At 52.3% G+C, this 18452-nt stretch overlaps 3 protein-coding genes across 3 annotated transcripts; 2 read left to right on the top strand and 1 right to left on the bottom strand.

Moving 5' to 3' along the window:
* Positions 1-4351: 4351 nt before the first annotated feature.
* Positions 4352-4714, top strand: PG997_005240 (uncharacterized protein; the record flags this gene model as incomplete). Its single annotated transcript, XM_066809555.1, has 1 exon — positions 4352-4714. One exon carries the CDS (start codon positions 4352-4354, stop codon positions 4712-4714), a length of 363 nt encoding a protein of 120 aa, XP_066673173.1.
* Positions 4715-7979: 3265 nt separating this feature from the next.
* Positions 7980-9163, bottom strand: PG997_005239 (uncharacterized protein; the record flags this gene model as incomplete). The annotated part of the gene is made up of 2 exons (XM_066809554.1): positions 7980-8777; positions 9161-9163. 2 exons carry the CDS (start codon positions 9161-9163, stop codon positions 7980-7982), a joined length of 801 nt encoding a protein of 266 aa, XP_066673172.1.
* Positions 9164-14863: 5700 nt separating this feature from the next.
* PG997_005238 (forkhead box protein l2) lies at positions 14864-17140 on the top strand (the record flags this gene model as incomplete). Its single annotated transcript, XM_066809553.1, has 1 exon — positions 14864-17140. One exon carries the CDS (start codon positions 14864-14866, stop codon positions 17138-17140), a length of 2277 nt encoding a protein of 758 aa, XP_066673171.1.
* Between the last annotated feature and the right edge of the window lie 1312 nt (positions 17141-18452).

Below are 18452 nucleotides of genomic sequence, written 5' to 3'. Positions count from 1 at the left end.
GCTTTCAAGTTTCAATCGCCCCCTTCCTGCATACTTACCATGCAGCCCGTATGCATACTTACCATATCACCACACCCTCCTCGCGGGGCTGGAATATGTAATCATTATCACAAGAATTTGCCGTTTTCTGACTTGAAGGGGGTCGAAATGAGGAGACCCCGCTGAAGAAACGGCGACGGACTGATGAACAAGACAGAACTGAGAGACGCATCAAGGAGATGCCAACGCAGGCCACATACGTCAGGACCGGTGGGCTATGGCTCTGGGCGTCGCCATGTTACTGGTGGTAATTAACTCGTCGTCCACCCCCGAGCGATGATCCCAGGTTCTCGGGAGTGCGTTGTGTAAGTTTATTGACGGCTAACAGCTAACGTCCAGTCGTTGCCAGAGCACAGTTCGATAGTTGGTGTCGAGCAATTAGGTCACACAGCAGCAGCCCGGGCTTTGCTCGACCCCCATCCTGCCACTCTAGGCATGTACAAGTCGGCGGTGGGTTGTACGACATACATAATACGATTGGGCAATGCTGCAGTAAGTCAAATTGGACAACAGCCAGTTTCCGCTTCTAGTTGCCAAAATATTTCACCACCAAAAAGCTTGCTTGTCATGGCTCGGCCTACTAGTGACCCTCCATCTCTTTTTTCTGAACCGACCCCTACCAGAAGCTACCTGGGGCCAGGACAGGGCCACGAGGTCGAGATTGCATTGGCCCCAGAGTTCCCATTTCTGAGGTGACCGTACGTATGACCGAGCGATGATTGATGATTGATCAAGCCTTTTCTCCGTTGCTTGTTGCGATGGGGACAAAGGACAGACAGAGCCTCACGAGACCAACCCCTCCTTGTCACCATATGCCTACATGCAGTACACACTTATCGATCATTGTCTGACTGACATCAGCAGGAATGGGAATGGGTCTTGGCAAGACTTGTTCCTGGATCTCGGGGGCTAGGCCTCTCGACGTAACCTAAAGCTCGACTGAACGAGTCGCATGGGGTCTAGTGAATGCTCGTAGAAACTCGAGAGAAGAGAGGAAGAAGAAATTAGCCCACCGTCTAGACCTGGGGCCATTCATTAGAAAATTCTTCAACCGCGCAAAAAGGATATGCGAGCCGGGCCAGTGTGAAGAATGTTTGCAGGTGTCATTGCAATTTGGCTAAGGTACATGGTCGTATAGAAACGGATATCAACAGTGCTTTCCGGGGCCTTGGCAGGGACAGTATACTCCGGTATACCTCCATGCTCCATGGGCGACAGCGTTCATTGAGTACGGCATTGTACGGGGCTCAGGTAAGACAGCATTCCTATCCGACCGATACTGCAAAGACAGACGGGCACACACACACACACACATTAACACACACTCGATTACTCTTTTGCGCGGCTGCCCGCCGAGTCGCGCACGTGGTGATTCGACTTGGAGTTCGTTTCGAGTCTGGCCCTACCCACCATTTTCCATTTCGCGAATCTGGCAATGCCACCACATAGTGGCGGATGATGGTATCCCAAAGGACCGGCTCCCTACCCGACTACGTTGATCTTCATTCCTCGTGTGTCCCCTGTTAATTAGGGCAAGTAGGTTAAAAGTGGCAAGCTGGGAGTATGGAAGTACATGCTGTCCGGTGTCTACCTCATACTACTTCACCAGGCTTCTCCATATTCCTGCTGCATTAGGCAAGCAGATTAGGGTATCCTGACGACCTGACCCCATAACGATCTGTGGCCGTACATCTGCAGTTCCAAAGCTGTTGGTAGTTATTAGGTTAGAGCTAGCTAGCTCTGTACCTACGTTCTTTTACGGAAACGACTGCCCGCGTGCCATGCGCTTGCTTCGCAATTGCGGAATTGTAGGAAGCCAGAGTTCCGTGCCGAGCTCCCGCAAAGAGCCGATTAACGCCCATGGAGTTTTTCTCTTGAAGAATTGCTTGGAAATCAATCCATTCTGCAATTCGTGTAACGCCTGCCGCAGAACGGCTGGTACTTCTCCCTCCCTCTTTTTTTTTTAGTATGAGGCATTTGTTGACATGGCAGAAAGTCCCAAGAGAAGATCGGCCCCTGCTCAGCCATCTCGAGCAAGCGCTGCCTATTGAGGTAATGGATCTGGATTCGAACATGATTGATATCCTGCCCTCCCCATGCGGCCATGCCATCCCATGCTCCAGACATGCGGGCGCACATGCACAGAGTTAGACATCGCATCCCATGCCTACTATACACTATAGCTATATGCTATATGAGCTTCTGTACATTACATGTCGTCGGCATGCAGACAAACGCTGTCTGCTCACCGCTCCAGACTCGGCCAGACCCTCCACTACCTCATACCTACATCAAGGCCGTCTCGCCATTCCGTGAACCACATCCGAGGAGGCGTGCATCGTATGTAGTGGCATGATGAATTGGCAGTGCATCAGGGCATCTCCGGGGATTAATCTATCGACCCGCACCCCTTCTGGCGCATGCACGCCCTCATCAGTCATCACTGATCAGCGCATATTTCGAGACGAAAAGCTCGGGGAAAAGAAGAAGCCCGCATTAGGTACGGTGCGGGCGTCTTCTTTGTTAGAAACCAAACCTGCAGCTAGGTTGTAGCTTCGAACAAAACTCTATGCTACGGATGGCGCCAGAAGCTGTTTCTCTGCGATAGTAACACTTTAATTCTTACCTACTTCTTTCTTTGGGTAACTGGGCCGTTTTAGCTACTGCTGCTTGCTGCTTGCTGACGCCCTGCATACTTACCTCATGTTGGAACTGGAAGCCGCAACGCTGCTGGCTGCGTGCGTATTCGGTAATTTGCGGCTTCCACTTCCACTTCCACCTTCGGCTCGCAGGCTCGAGCTCGAACCAAAGCAGAAAAATGCGTGCCCCCGCGATATCCAGATTTAAGCAGACCTATAAAAAGCCACCGAGGGTGAGATACAAAACCCATCGGTATGTGGAGGGGGCAGGGCAAGGGGAGGGGGGTCTCGGGGTCCGTGTCGTGCGATGACAAGCCTTTTGAGCGACTTCTTGGCTTTTCTTGTTTTCCTGCTGGCCTATGAATTCACTAACACGCCAAGGCCCGAGGAACCACTTACAACTCCCCCCATCCCGTTGTTCCCGGCAGTTTGGGATGGCTTGTACACACACTTACTTACACTTTCGCTCGCTACTCGCTACATGTTTACAGGATGACAATACATAAGGTACATGCTGCTACTTGCCGGGATCGGTCATCTTACGTCTGATCATACCATCCATGGAAGCAAGCGGGAGAAGGATTGAAGAGGGACAAAAAAGAAACAACATGGCGATAACCTTGTTGCTTTCCGTGTGTGTTGTGCAACTGACTGAGTAGATCCGCTCGGCAGCGACCGGGCGACAGACCTGAGACCCTTCGCACATACACAAACAATTTCACAGTACGACTAACCGATCACAGATGGGAATAATGTGGCTACTTGTGCCACTTTATACTGCGCTGTCACTGATCAATGACCTCAGCCCTCTCCAGTTTACCGATGGAGCAAGATTACCTCGCCTACGCGCCAAAAAAACACCGAGGCATGTCCATTCGAGGGCCCCTTCACTCTCCCTCTCGCCAGTCTCCCCTCGGCCTCGGGCCTGTTGAGGAGACGCCGGCTAGACGATCCTGACACTGGGACAACTCATACTGTATATTTATTACCTATCTGTTCGGCGAAGCCCGGCGCTCTGTCAAGAGCTGCTGTTCCACGCCCAGCCTTTTCGTTCCGTTCAATCCAACGTTCTGTTGGAACGAGGAAAAACGCCGTATACACATGCGCCGTGTAACCGTGACGTCAGTTTACACGCCCGCCGTTTCCGAAGAAAAAAGAGGGGGTTCCCGATAATGGAAATGGCCTTTTCTGATATCATGTCGTCCTGGTGAAACATGCAAGAAGGCCAGAATCCCATCGGCGCGGTCGGGTCGGTCAGGGGACTTTTCACCAATCCGCGACCTCGTGGCAGAAGATAACTGACTGAATGGCTCGCTTGATTGATTGATGATCTCCTCTTTGCCAGGATGATCTACATGGTTCTATCCAAGTATGCCGCCGCCACGTTACCGCTTGCTGTTTTTATTTTGCTCTACAGTACTTGCCTGCCGCGCCGCCGCCGCATCAAGCCCCCACCACCTGTAAGGTAGGAAAGGGCATGTGCGATGTGCATCCCCGGGTGCACGATCTAATTAGTGACAGACAGCCTTGCAGGACCGGGCCAGCGCCAGCAAACCACGGATTGTTCGATACACACTCTGTTTCCCTCCTCCTCAAGCAGCTTAGCTTTCGCTCTCACACAGGGGGTGATGTGTGGTAGGCGTTGACTGGCTCCTGTTTCGGTCGGGGTGGCAATGCGCGCCAATCACATGGCGGCAAGCCGCTGCCGCATGCGCCGAATGGGATTGGATGCGGTCCAGGATGCGGCGCGATGCGGCTCGTCTATTGTCTGGGCCTTGCCACTAAAGTCGCATTCAGAGAATGGATTCTTTGGTTTCCAAGCCGAAGCGGTGAGGAGCGGCCTACACCTGCTGCTGGGCCAAATCAAATCTGCCCTCTCCGTGTTCCAGCATGGATGGATATCAGGAAACGCTCGTGGCCTCCCAGCGAAGCAAAGCGGACGTGACATCCTGGTTACGTCTTGCATTGCATTAGCTGGGGTTGCGGGAGGCGGCGCGCAGCCCACCATCGGATTCCTTTTGGCTCGCCGGTCCTGACATGTGGGAAAACTTTCGAGATTGCTTTTCAACGATCATCGGTCAAGGGTCTTCTTCGAACCTTTCTTCAAGTCTTAGGCTCTCTCTCGATCTGGCCAATCCCGAGACCGCATTGCTAATACCGTTATTCTGGTTGAAACCACCCCTGCGCAAAACCAGGAGCAACTTTGTTTTCCTGAGAGGGGAAGAGGCTTTTTGGGCTTCTTGGCACGCATAGGATCGGCGTCGGGAAGGTTGAGAGTGCCTGGTGCGTCTCAACGCATTTTACGACGACACGGGCAGCTTCTTGCCGAGTCCATTGGCTCGTGATGCTTCGGACCGCTTGGCCTCGAGCGGGAGGGAACGGGAAAGGGAAAACTTCGTTGACTCCATCAGGAAGAGAGTGATCGGGATAGCCATCAGGTAAGTGAGATGTCTTTTGCACTCAACTCAACTTCGTAGTGAATGTTGGTAGATTTGCGGCACATATTTCGGTGTATAGTAGTGTAAGCATCATGAGCTGCCTCTACTAGAATATAGTAGTTTATACTGGGTATGGTTCAGTTCCTCGAGCGTGTACAAACCAATTGTTCGTAGAAAGCAATACTGAATGGCCTGGTCCTGCTTGATGTTGCTCTGTACTCCTATCTTTGGACTCGTCATCCACCCCAAGGTCACCTCCCCTGTCCATGTCGGAGGCTCTTATCTAGTTTACTAAATCCGTAATAGCATTAGGACGGATCGAGGTCTGCACTTCCGTATTGGGAGCCTACCTACATAAAGGTGCGATAAGGGACCTTGGACACCTTGGTCTTTCGGATCCTCGGGGAGTCATTACCGTATCATCGGAGTGTTTACTGTTATGGATTCGGCACGAATGCTTGCTGTGAGCAAGCACAAAAACAACTTTGATAACGCCCCCAACTGGGCTTGGGCAGCCCTATCCGGTTCGCCCCATCACTATCTAGACATTTCTACCCATGGGTAACCGTGGGTAGCCATGGGTAATCTGGGTAGTCTCGGGTTTGTTGATAAGTAAGTAAGTACTCATAGCATGGGTATACATCGCCGCGCCGGGGCGCCAGAGACTGGGCGCACGTTATATGAACGGTGGAAGGCTCTGATGTGATTGTCCGTGGGTCACAAGGAGAAAGCGTTGTCAAGATCGATATAGGATACCACACATATAGATTTTCTTTCACAGAGTACGGAAAGGGGCTGGCCGTCCGAGTAAGATAATGGATAGCGCAAGCACACTCTCAGCTGGAGTGAGGAGCGTATATGGGCAACGGCACCTTTTACCAAGTACTATGGCAACCTAGTGTGGTAAGGTCAGGTCAAGTACACAATCTGTGGCCACCAATACAGGGTGTAAGTAGGGACACAGGTAGGCCTGTCGAGCAGTCCCCTGAAGCCGGCTCGTACCCGAGGCACTCGTAACAGGCAGTTGATCCTGCGAATCTCCTTCACGCGAGGCTTAGTTGGCAGACTGGGCATCAAGTTCTACGTCATTAGTGATACATAATACAATATCCTTGTTCAGCTTGATTCCGTGATATGATCTTACTGTATATTTGATTTCTTCGAATGTTGTACAGGTACCACCAATGCTCTTCTTCGTTTAACCTTAGCTTCAGCTCTTACGCCATGATGAGCAGCTGTCAAGGCCTTGTCGAACCATCTCTAATGTATTCCATAGAGATATTTCTGGATATGTGTATCAAGCCTAATAAGATTAACTAAACCCCAAGTCGTATGTATGGAAGGAGTGGCGTAGCTGGCTGACAGGCTCAGACCAACCTGGCTACGTACTGTACGCATCATGCCTTGTAATTCCAGGATCTTCGGTCTAGAATCTGATATCCTTTCGTAGAAGTTGGCGTCGAGGATCAGGCATGGAACCCATACAGAAACATGACCAAAGTTGGAAGAAGCCACAAATAGTAACATTGATAAAGGGCAAACCACAGTCTTATTGCCCGCGATCTCCGTTGTGTCATATTATCGTTAAATTGCTGGGATATAAACTTGAAGTTCATGAACTCAGTTGACTTTCAACTGCCTTCGAAATCCGACGAGGCAAAGGGGGACTCATCCGGATTCGAAACCGAACTCCTGGGTACGCTTTGCCTCCTCGAGGGAATGCTTGAACAAAGGACTTAGTGATATCCATGAATAGTTCTAACAATAAAGAATACCTAGGTTTACATACCCTGGAGCTTGAGTCTCAAAGTCATTCTAGTTGTTTTTCAAGGGGGAGGGTTCTGTTGTAAAGGGGCAAGTAGTAAGACACCGGGCTGTTCCGATGAGATGATGGCACCCAGGCGACAACGCTTTTACCATCCCTATCTTATGCGGACAATGGGGCTCAATTGTATATACATGTATATAGCTATCATGAGCAGGACAATAGACATCTCACAAATCGTCAGAAGTAGATTCACCAGTTCGACCCTGGTAAGCACGCTCTGCACCCTGCCTCTCCCGTTGAACCCGAGAACATGGATCAGACGGTAGGTATTCCTCTCGTCTACATTGTGACTGATTGTTATTTGACTCGTCACTTCTGATCAGCCATGTACAGAATCAATTTCTAATGTGATGTGTCCCTTGATAACCGGCCGCCAAGTGCAACATCACATGAACACATTCTACGTTCTCCCGAATTTCTAAAAGGCGGGTTAAAATTGATAACCTATACCATTAAGAACAAATTTTGATTGAGTGGATGGTAAACGACAACTTGTGCTGGTTCTGTGACACGGTGATGTCGTTATAGGTTGGGGCATCTGCGATGCCAGGTTTCTTCCTATGTATTCTGTTCGGAAGAAGACATATCCAATATGATATGGGGCTGGGCCTATATTTCATGGCTACTTCAATGCATTCGAAATGGTCTTTTCATATCTGCGTTCCCGCCTTATATGATCTTCCAGCGCTGCATTGCTTACCAACGCGAACAAGAAACAGGAGAGAGCTCAAGAAATGCATACGAAGGGCCAGAAGCTGCAGTCACAACCACGACCCAGGAACCCAGAGTAGATGTGCCTAGGATTTTTGGTGTGAGATACTTGAATAAACCAAAGCGGAGAGAACGCAGACCAGGAATAGTATTGAATCATCGTCGGCCGTGTAGTACGCAGCCTCGATACTTCATACTCTCTTTCCATGGCTGTAATCGGAACATAGACCCGGGCTATATTTGAAAAGGGGGTGGACTTGGGTTGTCGAGAAAATAGTTTCGTATTACTATCACCCTTTCGCACTACTGGACCTAACGAAGTACTTATATCTCCATTTCCTTCAAGTAGCTCTGCACATCCTGCAAAACGATCCCACGCTGCTTGTTCACAGTCGTAGCCATATCAAACGCCACGCCACGCCCCTCGGCAAAGCAGTTACGATACTTGAGCATGACATTGCTCGGGCTCTTAGCAAGCTCCTGCTTGAGGGAATCGCGATCCCACGTCTCCCTCTTGAACTCCTTACCAGAACCACCGAAATGCTTCTCAACCAACTCCGCGACCCGTCCGTACGAGACCGTATCGCCCGCGACATAAACGACCTGATTCGAAATCGCACCCGGCCGCAGCGCGATCTCGGCCGCCATGAAGCCGATGTCCCGCGGCGTGGTGATGCTGATCTCCGTGTCCCAGCGGCCGAGACACCGCACCGTCCGGTTAGGCAGGTCGACGACGCCGAAGTCGGCGCGGAAGAGGAAGCTCATGAATAGGCCCGTCGAGACGATGACCCAGTCCACCAAGTTTTTGGATTGCTCCTCCCGTAGCAGCGCCCGCACCTGCAGCTGCTCGTCGAACAGATCCTGCGCGCTCCCCGTGCCGATGGCGTCGTAGTCCACGCCCCACTGCCACGGCAGGAACCGCTTCGGTTTTCCGTGACCATCGCTGTTGTTGTTGTCACTAGCCGCAGCAAGCAGCACGGCCTGCGAGATCTTCAGCTGCGTGCCCGCGGGGAACGCGTCCCCGAACCCGACGCAGCAGATGATGGTGTCGAAGGGCCGGAACGCGGCCGCGAGGTCCTCGACGCCGTCGTGGCCGATGTAGCTACGACGGCTGACATATGTCTATCTGCGCCCCCTATTGGTCCCATGACGCTGTCCATGCTGTCAGCTTAACTCCGATGAAGCTATACATCTCTCTCTTTCTACAGCATTCACCGCAAACGCCAAGTACGGGTCTTATGGGGGCTCTGACGTGAAGTTATATTCCTCTCCCAAAGTTGCTCGAGTTTGCTGAATAATGGCGTTTCCTTAACTCCGAAAAAGATCGACCTTAGATCATTGCACATCCCCCAGCCTGCCACGGGAGGCCCCATCCCCTCCCCCATGATTTACCGGACAAGCCCGCCGGGTCATGCTTCATGAGATTGATCGGGACTCGCCTCTTCTGACGCAAAACTTGCCCGGTCGTCTTTTAGGGTTCGTCCCTCTCCTGGCACGTCTCATACCATATTGAGATCTGGCGAAGATGGGCAGGATGATGAGCAGGATACTGCCTTCCTCGCTACGTTTCGACTAGAATCGCCGGCCCAAGGTTTGTTCTTCGGTATCGGATTTAAACAAAATGACACTCTGGTACGATACGATCCGAGTAGCCTAGCAGGTAGGTAAAGTATGTAGGTTCCAAGTCGCATCTGACTAAGCCGACTTACACGGAGATAAGAAGTTGGAGGGCACACCTACTGCTGCACTGCCAAGCACGATTGAAGTTTGTAGCCGGAGCAGTCTGCACCAACCGATTCCGACATCCAAGAGCCGGGTGAAACGATGACAGCCTGAGTCAATCTGTCCTTTATGCATGCGCGGGAACGTCACCACCAGTGAGTTTCGTACATATCTACTACCTGCCTTGCATACCTACCTAAGCCAGGCGGCAAACGATTGCGGATCTTTCTCTCCATGTCGCAAGTAAAGTCAAGTCGGTTTCATCTGCGGGTGATAATATCTGAAATCATTCGACAGGTCATAAAAAGACTGTTTAGTCAGTCCCAGCCTGCCTCAACTCAGTCTTTGAAGCCACAGACATGAAGACAACCAACGGTTTCTCGTATTCACCAAGGTTGTGGCACGTCTAGCGCACCTAACAATGTATATAACAGCCGGGTCTCCATCGCCATTGCGGGGTAATCGACTAATAAGATGCGATGCTGCTGGCCCTGCAGCGATACCGAGGATAAACCAGGATGCATATCTCACCTCACAGCTACTTACTTACCTAAAGCTAGTCAGACGCTGGCGCCAGGAACAACTCAAAAAAGGTGTGGCCACCCATTTTCCCACGAGGACTGAAACGCATTCTAGACGGGAAACTCTGCCGCCTGATCGGCTAGTCTCTTTGCTGGCTTGCCATATGAACTCTTCCCTCGTGTCGCTGCGCTTGCGGCGAGGGCGGGCTCCATGGTCCATGGGCATGAACCCGCAAAGTAAGAATTAAACCAAGTAATGGGGAAAGAACAGCTAATATGCGCCCGGCCAAGGCAGCGTGCTATAGGCCGCCGAGATGCAATATACCATGTAACTTTCGCCAAGTGTCAAAGTGGGGGTATATAGTAGGAGATATACTTACTTAGTCCGGACGAGCTTTGGGACAAGGGCAGGAGAATTGGATTGAAAATGACTTGTCGTCGTGGTGCCATGTCACATGGCAAACATGCAAGATGCCAGTTAGCGAATTAGCCAATTGTGGCAGCTGCAGCAGGTGCAGCCCAACGACTGCTGGTTGTTCGCAGGAGCTCCTGAAACACTGGATGACGTCCGTGAGCAAGAAACGAACTCTAAAAAAGTAAAAGAAGCTGTCTGGAAGCGGATTGGCAAAAACAAAGAGGCGTAGTAATGAGACGAACCCGAGATTCTGCGCCAGCTCACGGACCGGCGGTTCGTTCGAAGGTTCGAATCCCTTCGCCTGCGGCCTGTCCAGCTGTCTGTCTGCCTGTCTGTCTGACCCAGAGCTGGGATGCCAGAGAACGGACCGAAAAGGATTGACGAATCGCCAGACATCCCGGACGATTCCTGAACTCCAAAAGTGCACAATCGGCCAAGTGATTTGCCAGCAAGACCTGAGTCTAAGGGTCATCTTAGGGGACAAGGGGGCCGTGGGTTGAAGATGACTGCTGCTGCTGCTGCCACTTGAGTCTGACAGCAGACACGAGCGAGCCAACTTCCCTCTTTGGCTTTAAAATGCATGCATATGGGGGCAAGGATGCGCGGTAGCCGGCGCGTGGGAAATGGACGTCAAAGCCTGGCAGGACCCCTTCAATATGCACTTGTGGTCTGAGAGGCATCGCACCAGCAAAACCACATATCTGTGCTGTGCAAGCTCATCAATGGCAGGCAAGTCGGCCGAATTCAGATTCAGGCAATGAGCTCGTCCGTTCCGTCCGTTCCCCAGAGAGAGCCAGCAGATATTCAGATAGACAGCAAGATAGAGATATGGACAGAGCGCCCATTCCATTTGGCCAAAAGAGGCAATGCCACCAACGTTACATCCTGGATGGGGACAGGTGTGCATCCAGGACCAGGGAAGCAGGTTCCGGCCTACCACTGCCAACAACCCATTACCATTTACCAGACTTCGCAGCAACCTTGATAACAGGTCCAGTCTTACAAGCCCACGCCGGCCAATGGGCTGAGATCAAGAACAGTCACGATGCGTTGGCAACCCCCAAGCGCATTGAATGCTAGACGATATCAAAATGAACATTTTATATAAGCTTTGGAGCTCTGCTTACCAAGGCCGGCGGGCGTCCTTGGGGGCAGACGAATTGACCTCGCGAAGGCCGCCAGACTAGGCGTGCGAGGCATTCAGTTGGATAGTAGGCAAATCTCCGTTTGGGGGCTATCTCGGAAAGGAGAACAGAAAAAAAAAAAGGAAAAAAAGCCTCGGGGGCTGCTTGGCCGAGCGCGCAAGTGTAAGCCGGGCGAAAGTTAGTCGCACAAGAAGGGGGAAAAGCAACCGGTAAGAAGCAATGCATAGATGACATTGGCTAGTAGCTCCATTATCCTGCTGGGTTGGTGGCACTGCGCATACGAGGGAAAAAAGCCATAGTGCACTACAGTAGTAGCGAACAAAACGGTCTCGACGGTTGCTGGCTTTAGAACTCTAAAAAAGAATTATGCCAGACCCGTCGGTTCCAAGAAGGAAAACCGGGCGATCACACGTTCCTGGCCTAGCTCTCGCCGGTGATGTCATGCCCGGCATTGGCGATCAATTTCTCCATACGCTAGAAGAGTTCGTGAAAGGGCCCAACTCTTCCAAAACGAGGGGGAGCATGTTTGAGCTGTTAACCAGACAGCTGCTTATGAGCTAGGCTGCTGGGTGATACAAGGCCGACATCAATCTGCATTGACATTGAAGCCAAAATAAAAAAAAGGGCATTGAGAGTGCAGAGGCCAGCGGCAGCCAATGGGGGCGGGAGGGACGGTCGGGATGCCTGGTCGTCACAATGTTCTACGAGAGATGGGATTGGTTCAGATCGAGATCGGCAGCCGTGTGTCGGGGCGGGCAATCATGTTCTAGGTTAATCAGACAGTTTGTTGCTTTGTATGGGATTACGGATTACGGGATGGGATGGGATGGGATGATGGGGAGGGATGATGGGGAGGGATGATGGGGAGGGGCATGTTCCGATGTACTCCGTACCGTACCAACAGCTCTGGACCTCCTCCAGACCAGACCAACCTTGGCTGGGCCAAGCTGGGACGGTAGGGTAACACTGACACTGGCACCACATGTTATCGTGTGCAAGAGCCAGAGAGAAGGAAAAAGTACTACGTGATAGTCGCCAAACGGGCAGACGAACGGGCAGAATCCAGGTACTGCTAGCCATTGTCGAATCTGCCAAGACGGCACTACCTGTGATAATCCGGTCAGAGGTGGCTATCCTATTGGCCCGACGCGAGCTGAACCATAAACAACGCGAAACGCGCCACGCGTCCCAGCTGGGCCGCGTTTTTCTAAGACCTGCTTCATCCGAGCTGCGGCCTCGTCCAATCGTTCCGCCGATGCTCATTAATGTTAAACACCGTCAGGTCCGCAAGAGAGCGATGCACATTGGACAGTCACTGCAGCGCCGCAAGCTCGATGATATCAGGTGAGGACCAGACGATTTCCATCTCGTTCGTCTGTAACAACGGATGCTGTTCGCTCGGACGTTTGGGGGCGGAGGTCAGCCGGCAGTACCACTGCGACTTAACCTACAAACTTCACGGCCAGGGAGAGCTGATAGCAAACAAAATAATGGTACTTCGATAGACCGTTTGGTTCTGTAGTTTTAGACTTCTCCTCCCTTTGCGCGCCGGGTAGGCTGTGCTTCCTTCTGGAATCCCATAGCTCGCCCTTCTATCCATGAAATAAAGTGGGAATCGCATCGCTAGACCAGAGAGAGGAGAAAAAAAGCCTTTATGTGGCCCGTTTTCACCATTGCACCATTGATCCTCGAGGAGGAAAAGAAAGGCGACGGGAGACTTCAAACAAGCAGGAAGGGTACCGGGTACCATAGAACATAGAAACCCCGCCCGCACCCTCCACCAGCTGCACCTTCACTCGTATGCAACTCTGAGACATCCATCGAGAAAGAGGGGAGAAGGACGAATTGAGATAGAGCTCGCATCCGCTGTCTGTCTGGCCTGTCACGCCTGTCTACTGCCTGTCTGCCCTGCCGCACGCTCTTCCCTGTGTGATATCAACTTACCCCTGGTCTGGATGGGTATCAACCCCCGGTGATGCCGTCCAATCCTTTTACACAACGGCCTCTCACTTGTCCCACACCATCCTTCCTGCTGCCCCGGTGGATCGACCGCTGAGCTGGCTAGCGCAAGGCCTCGTTGGGACTGGCTGACTGCTGGGCCATTTTTGGACCGCCCTTGACCACCCCCTGCCGCTGCCTGGCTGCGCTGCCCACTCTATTCGTCTGCCCTCTCCGCTCCGTGCAGTTTGCAGGCCCTCCCTCACGCAATTCTGCACGCAAAGCCCATACGAAATTCACACACCAAACTTCACCACACCATATCCATATTGCACCGCGCTAGGTCAGGACCAGGACTAGTCGCACTAGACACTAGACACACTTGGGCTTGCCTGCGAAGTACGAAGGTTGCGACCAGCTGGGCGTTCCTGCGCTGCACTACCGTTCCTATCACTCTAGCCTCTCCCACCTCTGCCGAAACTTGGACTTGCGCGAGACGAGCAGACAAGAGAGAACCTTGAAGCGCTCTCCCTTCAAGTCCTCGTCCTCGTCCTCGCGCGCATCCTCCAATCTGCTCCGGTCTGGTCGCTTGCTGCTGCTCTTTTCTCGTTCCCAAGATAGAACTTGCCGGGCGTCAATCTATCTGCTTTTGGTCTGGTCATTCCCACCCCACGAAACGAAGAGCGGTTGTACCATTCCATCTCTTCTCTTCTTTCCCCTCTCTTCCCTTCCATCCATCGTACGTACGTACAGTACTTTACCTACTACACCCGAACCCGAACCATTGGGCAGACAGAGTATTATTCCCTTCGTCTCCTCCACCTTATCCTGCATCCGTTCCCCATCTTCTTTTGCATATCCGCTCACCCGCTCGCCCGTCGTATGCTTGTGCAGCGCATTACTGTACCTTGTTGGATACTTCTGTCGCCAGCTACTGCTGCTGCTACCTGCTACTACTGTACGAAAGAAGCCGGGGAAGCTCCTCCCGTTGATTGCTCTCGACGAACAATTCCATCCTGATCGCCTCTCTTCTCTCTCTCTCTCTCTCCGCAAGCCGCATCTCGATGTAGAAAGGCTTTCTTTTCGTCGAACCGCACTATTACACCAGTTCTGAGACTTTGATCGAGGCTCATCAACCCACACCTATCGCGCCACAGTCACCCTGGCTTCCAGGCTCCACTGGTAATTAAATCTGCGAGCCCGATCCAAGGTGAGTAGATGGCCCACGCTTTTTCACGCGAAATATCCCACCGTCATGCAGCCTGTCGAGTGGGTTCTCAAGTTCCATCGCACCTTCCGTGAACGGGAGAATACATTACCAGGGCATCCGCATCTTCACGCTCCAAACGGGCTACTGACTAACCCTCGCTATCAGTTATCTATCACCGTCACATCAATCATACACCAGATCACATCCATACCCAGCATCGCTCGAACCAGCACTCGCCTTACGAAACAAAGGCCGCCATGGCCAACCCGACGCGCTTCGCCGCCAGCGCGGAACCGCTCCAGATTTACCAGGACGACTTCTTTGAACAATCAATGCACGACTCGATCAGCCGCGCTCCCATGCCCATGATGGACCACCACCACCACAACCAACACCAGCACCACCAGCACCCGTCACCACGCATGCCTTTGGGGAGCTCCAACACCAACGTGCTTTTTAACCCTCCCTCGAATGGAATGGGAAAGCAAAACTCGCCCTTCAAGGCCAACGGACGCATGCAGTCGCCTCTCACACCGCTCAAATCACAAGGCCCAAATAGGATGGACCCGGTCTCTTTATTACCGCCAAGTTCGAATGGACAGATGACCGACTCGATGATGAAGAAGCCGCCAACCATGTCGAGGTTTAAGACTTCATCATCGCAAAGGCCGATGATGGATTCGAGCTTCAATTACGGAAAGGAGAATGCTCACCCGGTCTTATACCCGGCACCACCCTCCGCCCCGTTTCATCTCAACCTCGACAACTACTACCAGAAGGCTCCCGGCAAGCGCGCATTGCTCGAGGCAGCACCGATAAAGGAGGCAAGACCGGCGAAGAAGGCGCGCACGGACGAGCCGTCCTTACCGCCTCATGATTCATTTCCTCCCATCGCGGATGATGGCCAGAAACCCGGACACAGCTATGCCCAACTGATCGGCATGGCCATTTTACGGGCCCCGACTCGGCGCCTAACCCTATCGCAGATCTACAAGTGGATATCGGACAGCTATTCCTTCTACAACGCCAACGATGCCGGCTGGCAGAACAGCATCCGGCATAACCTGAGCCTGAACAAGGCCTTTATCAAGCAGGAGAGGCCCAAGGATGACCCGGGAAAGGGGAACTACTGGTCGATTGAGCCTGGCATGGAGCACCTGTTCTTAAAGGAGAAGCCAACCCGCAAGTCCCAGACCAGCATCGAGAATGTTCCCGTCATGTCCATGTCGACCAACTTGGAGCCAGCTCGTTCGGAGTTGACCCCCTTGCAGTCGTCAAACGAGCTACCCACGTTACCGCCCCCTGTGCTACCGGCTCAACCTCAGATGCCGTACCAGATGCCTGAGTCGTCGAGCCGGCCTGTCACCGCACCGGCCGAGGTTTCGTCGGATGCTACAATCCCGCTGTCGGACAGCCCTGAGGAACCAGTTGAGAAACAGGAGCAGGATGCTGGCGATGAGAGCAACTTGTACTCGCCGCTGCCCGCTGCTATGCACTCTTCACCACCGATTCCACGACAGCATCGTAGCAATACACCGCCTCCCATGTCTCGAGGCCGTGCTTCGTCCGGCGCTCGCGGCCACCCGAGCCGAAAGCATGTCTCCACGGGGTCGATGGATGATAGTGGCTACATCTCCTCGTTGGAGTCCTCCGCTATGCGCCCGAACCAAGGCTCACGGAACCTCACCTCCGAGGCGGACCGTCCCCGTATCAAGCGTGGGAGGGCCGAGGAAGAGATTGCTCGCCTCCGGGCCTCGTCGTATGACAGTCCGAGTAAGAGCCGTTCATACGGCTTCGTGCCCCCGTCCTCATCCCCACTCCGCCAGACTCATGAGACCAACCAAATGCTTCCTCCTTTGACTCCCGCTGTCAAGATCAAGGCACCAACTCGGCCTCCACCTTCGGTTTCTCCCAACACCAACCTTAGGCTCCACCGGGACAAGGTCAGCAGCATGTTGAACTCACCTCTGCGACGTGTCAACAACCTGACGGACGGCTTGGGATCTGGAAGTCCTTCGTTCCACGTCGACGACTCGTTCTTCAACTTCGGCGACTTCGTTCATGATGGACCCAGCTTCGACATCTTCCAGGATGGCAACCTCGATTCATTCTTCCCCGCTGCTATAGAGGCTGGGTCGCCCATCAAGCGATCAGTCTCTAAGAGACTGCGCATGGACCGGGCCCTTTCCGCCAGCGCTCTGGGCGAGATCACCGGTAATGTGTCCAAGAACGTCACGCCAGCTGCGCCAAAGTTCCATAACCAAGCTGCCATCCCGTACGAGACGCCAAGCAAAGTGTTCGAGGGAATGTCCTCGCCAAGCAAGGTGTTCATGCAATCTCCCATCAAGAGCACCGGCGGATGGAACGCGATGGACGACTTCTGTTCGAGTCACTTCTTCGATGAGAATGACGAAAACTGCGCTGGACTTGACATTCTTCAAGGATTCGAGAAGATTGGCAGCTCGAGCAACACCGCCGCACCAACCAAGGCCTCAAAGCCCGGGCTCGGCAGGAGCTTCACCACGACCTTTTAATCAATCACTCTTCTCCAGAGCTCCGCGCTCTTGCTCCACCCTTGGACTTCTGACGATTAATGAATGAACGACTACCACACATCTTGTCTGCTGTCTTGGAGATGCCATGGACACTCCCTCGTCGTTTTGCGAAAGGCGCAGACTAATATAGACTGGCGACAAAACTCCTCGCCTCACGGCATTCTTGTCCATTGTTTTTACAAGTATAATGACGCTACGTGGCCTGGGTACATATCGACGCCTTGCATGTCGATCGAAATTTGGCTTACAATCTTTTGTTTTTGGTCCTGTTTTATTTGCGAGCGAGTTTGGATGGAATTCAGCCATCACCTCTGGACCCTGCCTACTTTAATCCTATTGGGTAACGGTAATCCTATGAAAGAGCATTGGGGAGCAGCGGCGTATGTGCAACTGTGTGGGATATCTCCCGAGGGGCGAAATGGCAAGAGATGGAATTACGAGTATGGGAAACATGTCGATTTGGTCTTTTTATGCGTTGGAGTCTTGTAACAACGGCATGTGAAGAGACGAGTATGTTTGTGGACTTTTCCCGGTATGAATCATTGCGGCATGGCGAATCGATGTTTTTGGGGTGTTGTTGGCGGATATCTCCTTTTTGAGATTTTGCTTTTGCTTTTACAGCAACACACTGATGTAGTTCAATGCATATGAACTCTTGAGATCTTTATCTTGATATCCCTTTCGATGCTTTGTGACGTGAAGTAAATGTGTCCCTTAGTCTACCCTTCTGCCCTATGGTTAGGTGAGTGTGATAGGCGGAGGTCAAGAAGGACTTGACGGTCGCTTCTCATCAGGGTCGCTCTACCTTACCCCGGAGGTTCATCCTGAGTGTATCTACAAACATATCAATTTTACCTTGATGTCAAACACGCGACGTAGATCAACATCAGATGACTGTTCATGTGTAGCTTAGCATCCTTGTAAGGGGTAACAACCAATCGATCAGTTCAACCCTAACCCTGGCTATTTGCGTAGTTTCAAACAAAACCCAAGTCGGCAGTTCCTTGCCGCAGAAACAAAACATATCTATGTACCCGAGATTGCCAAACGGCAGGCCCAATTCCAATACCAAACGCCGAGAAGAACCCCCAAAATGCCGCCGTTTGCCTTTGCCTTTGCCGAACGATGAAAATGAGAAATGACGGGATGTTGCGCCGAAAAGCAAAGTATGTAGCAAGTAATACATACTAGTACTGCTGTCTACCATGTACCTACTCACTCATCACCAAGACCCCATCCAGCCAGCCAGTTCGAACCCCATGGACTGAACTCAATGAGTAGAGCAGTTGTG

This window comes from Apiospora hydei, assembly GCF_038363865.1.
Source record: "Apiospora hydei strain CBS 114990 chromosome Unknown utg000004l_segment0_segment0, whole genome shotgun sequence".
Taxonomy (NCBI): domain Eukaryota; kingdom Fungi; phylum Ascomycota; class Sordariomycetes; order Amphisphaeriales; family Apiosporaceae; genus Apiospora; species Apiospora hydei.
Note: the sequence above shows the minus strand (reverse complement) of the source record. Positions and strands in the feature narration are given on the sequence as shown.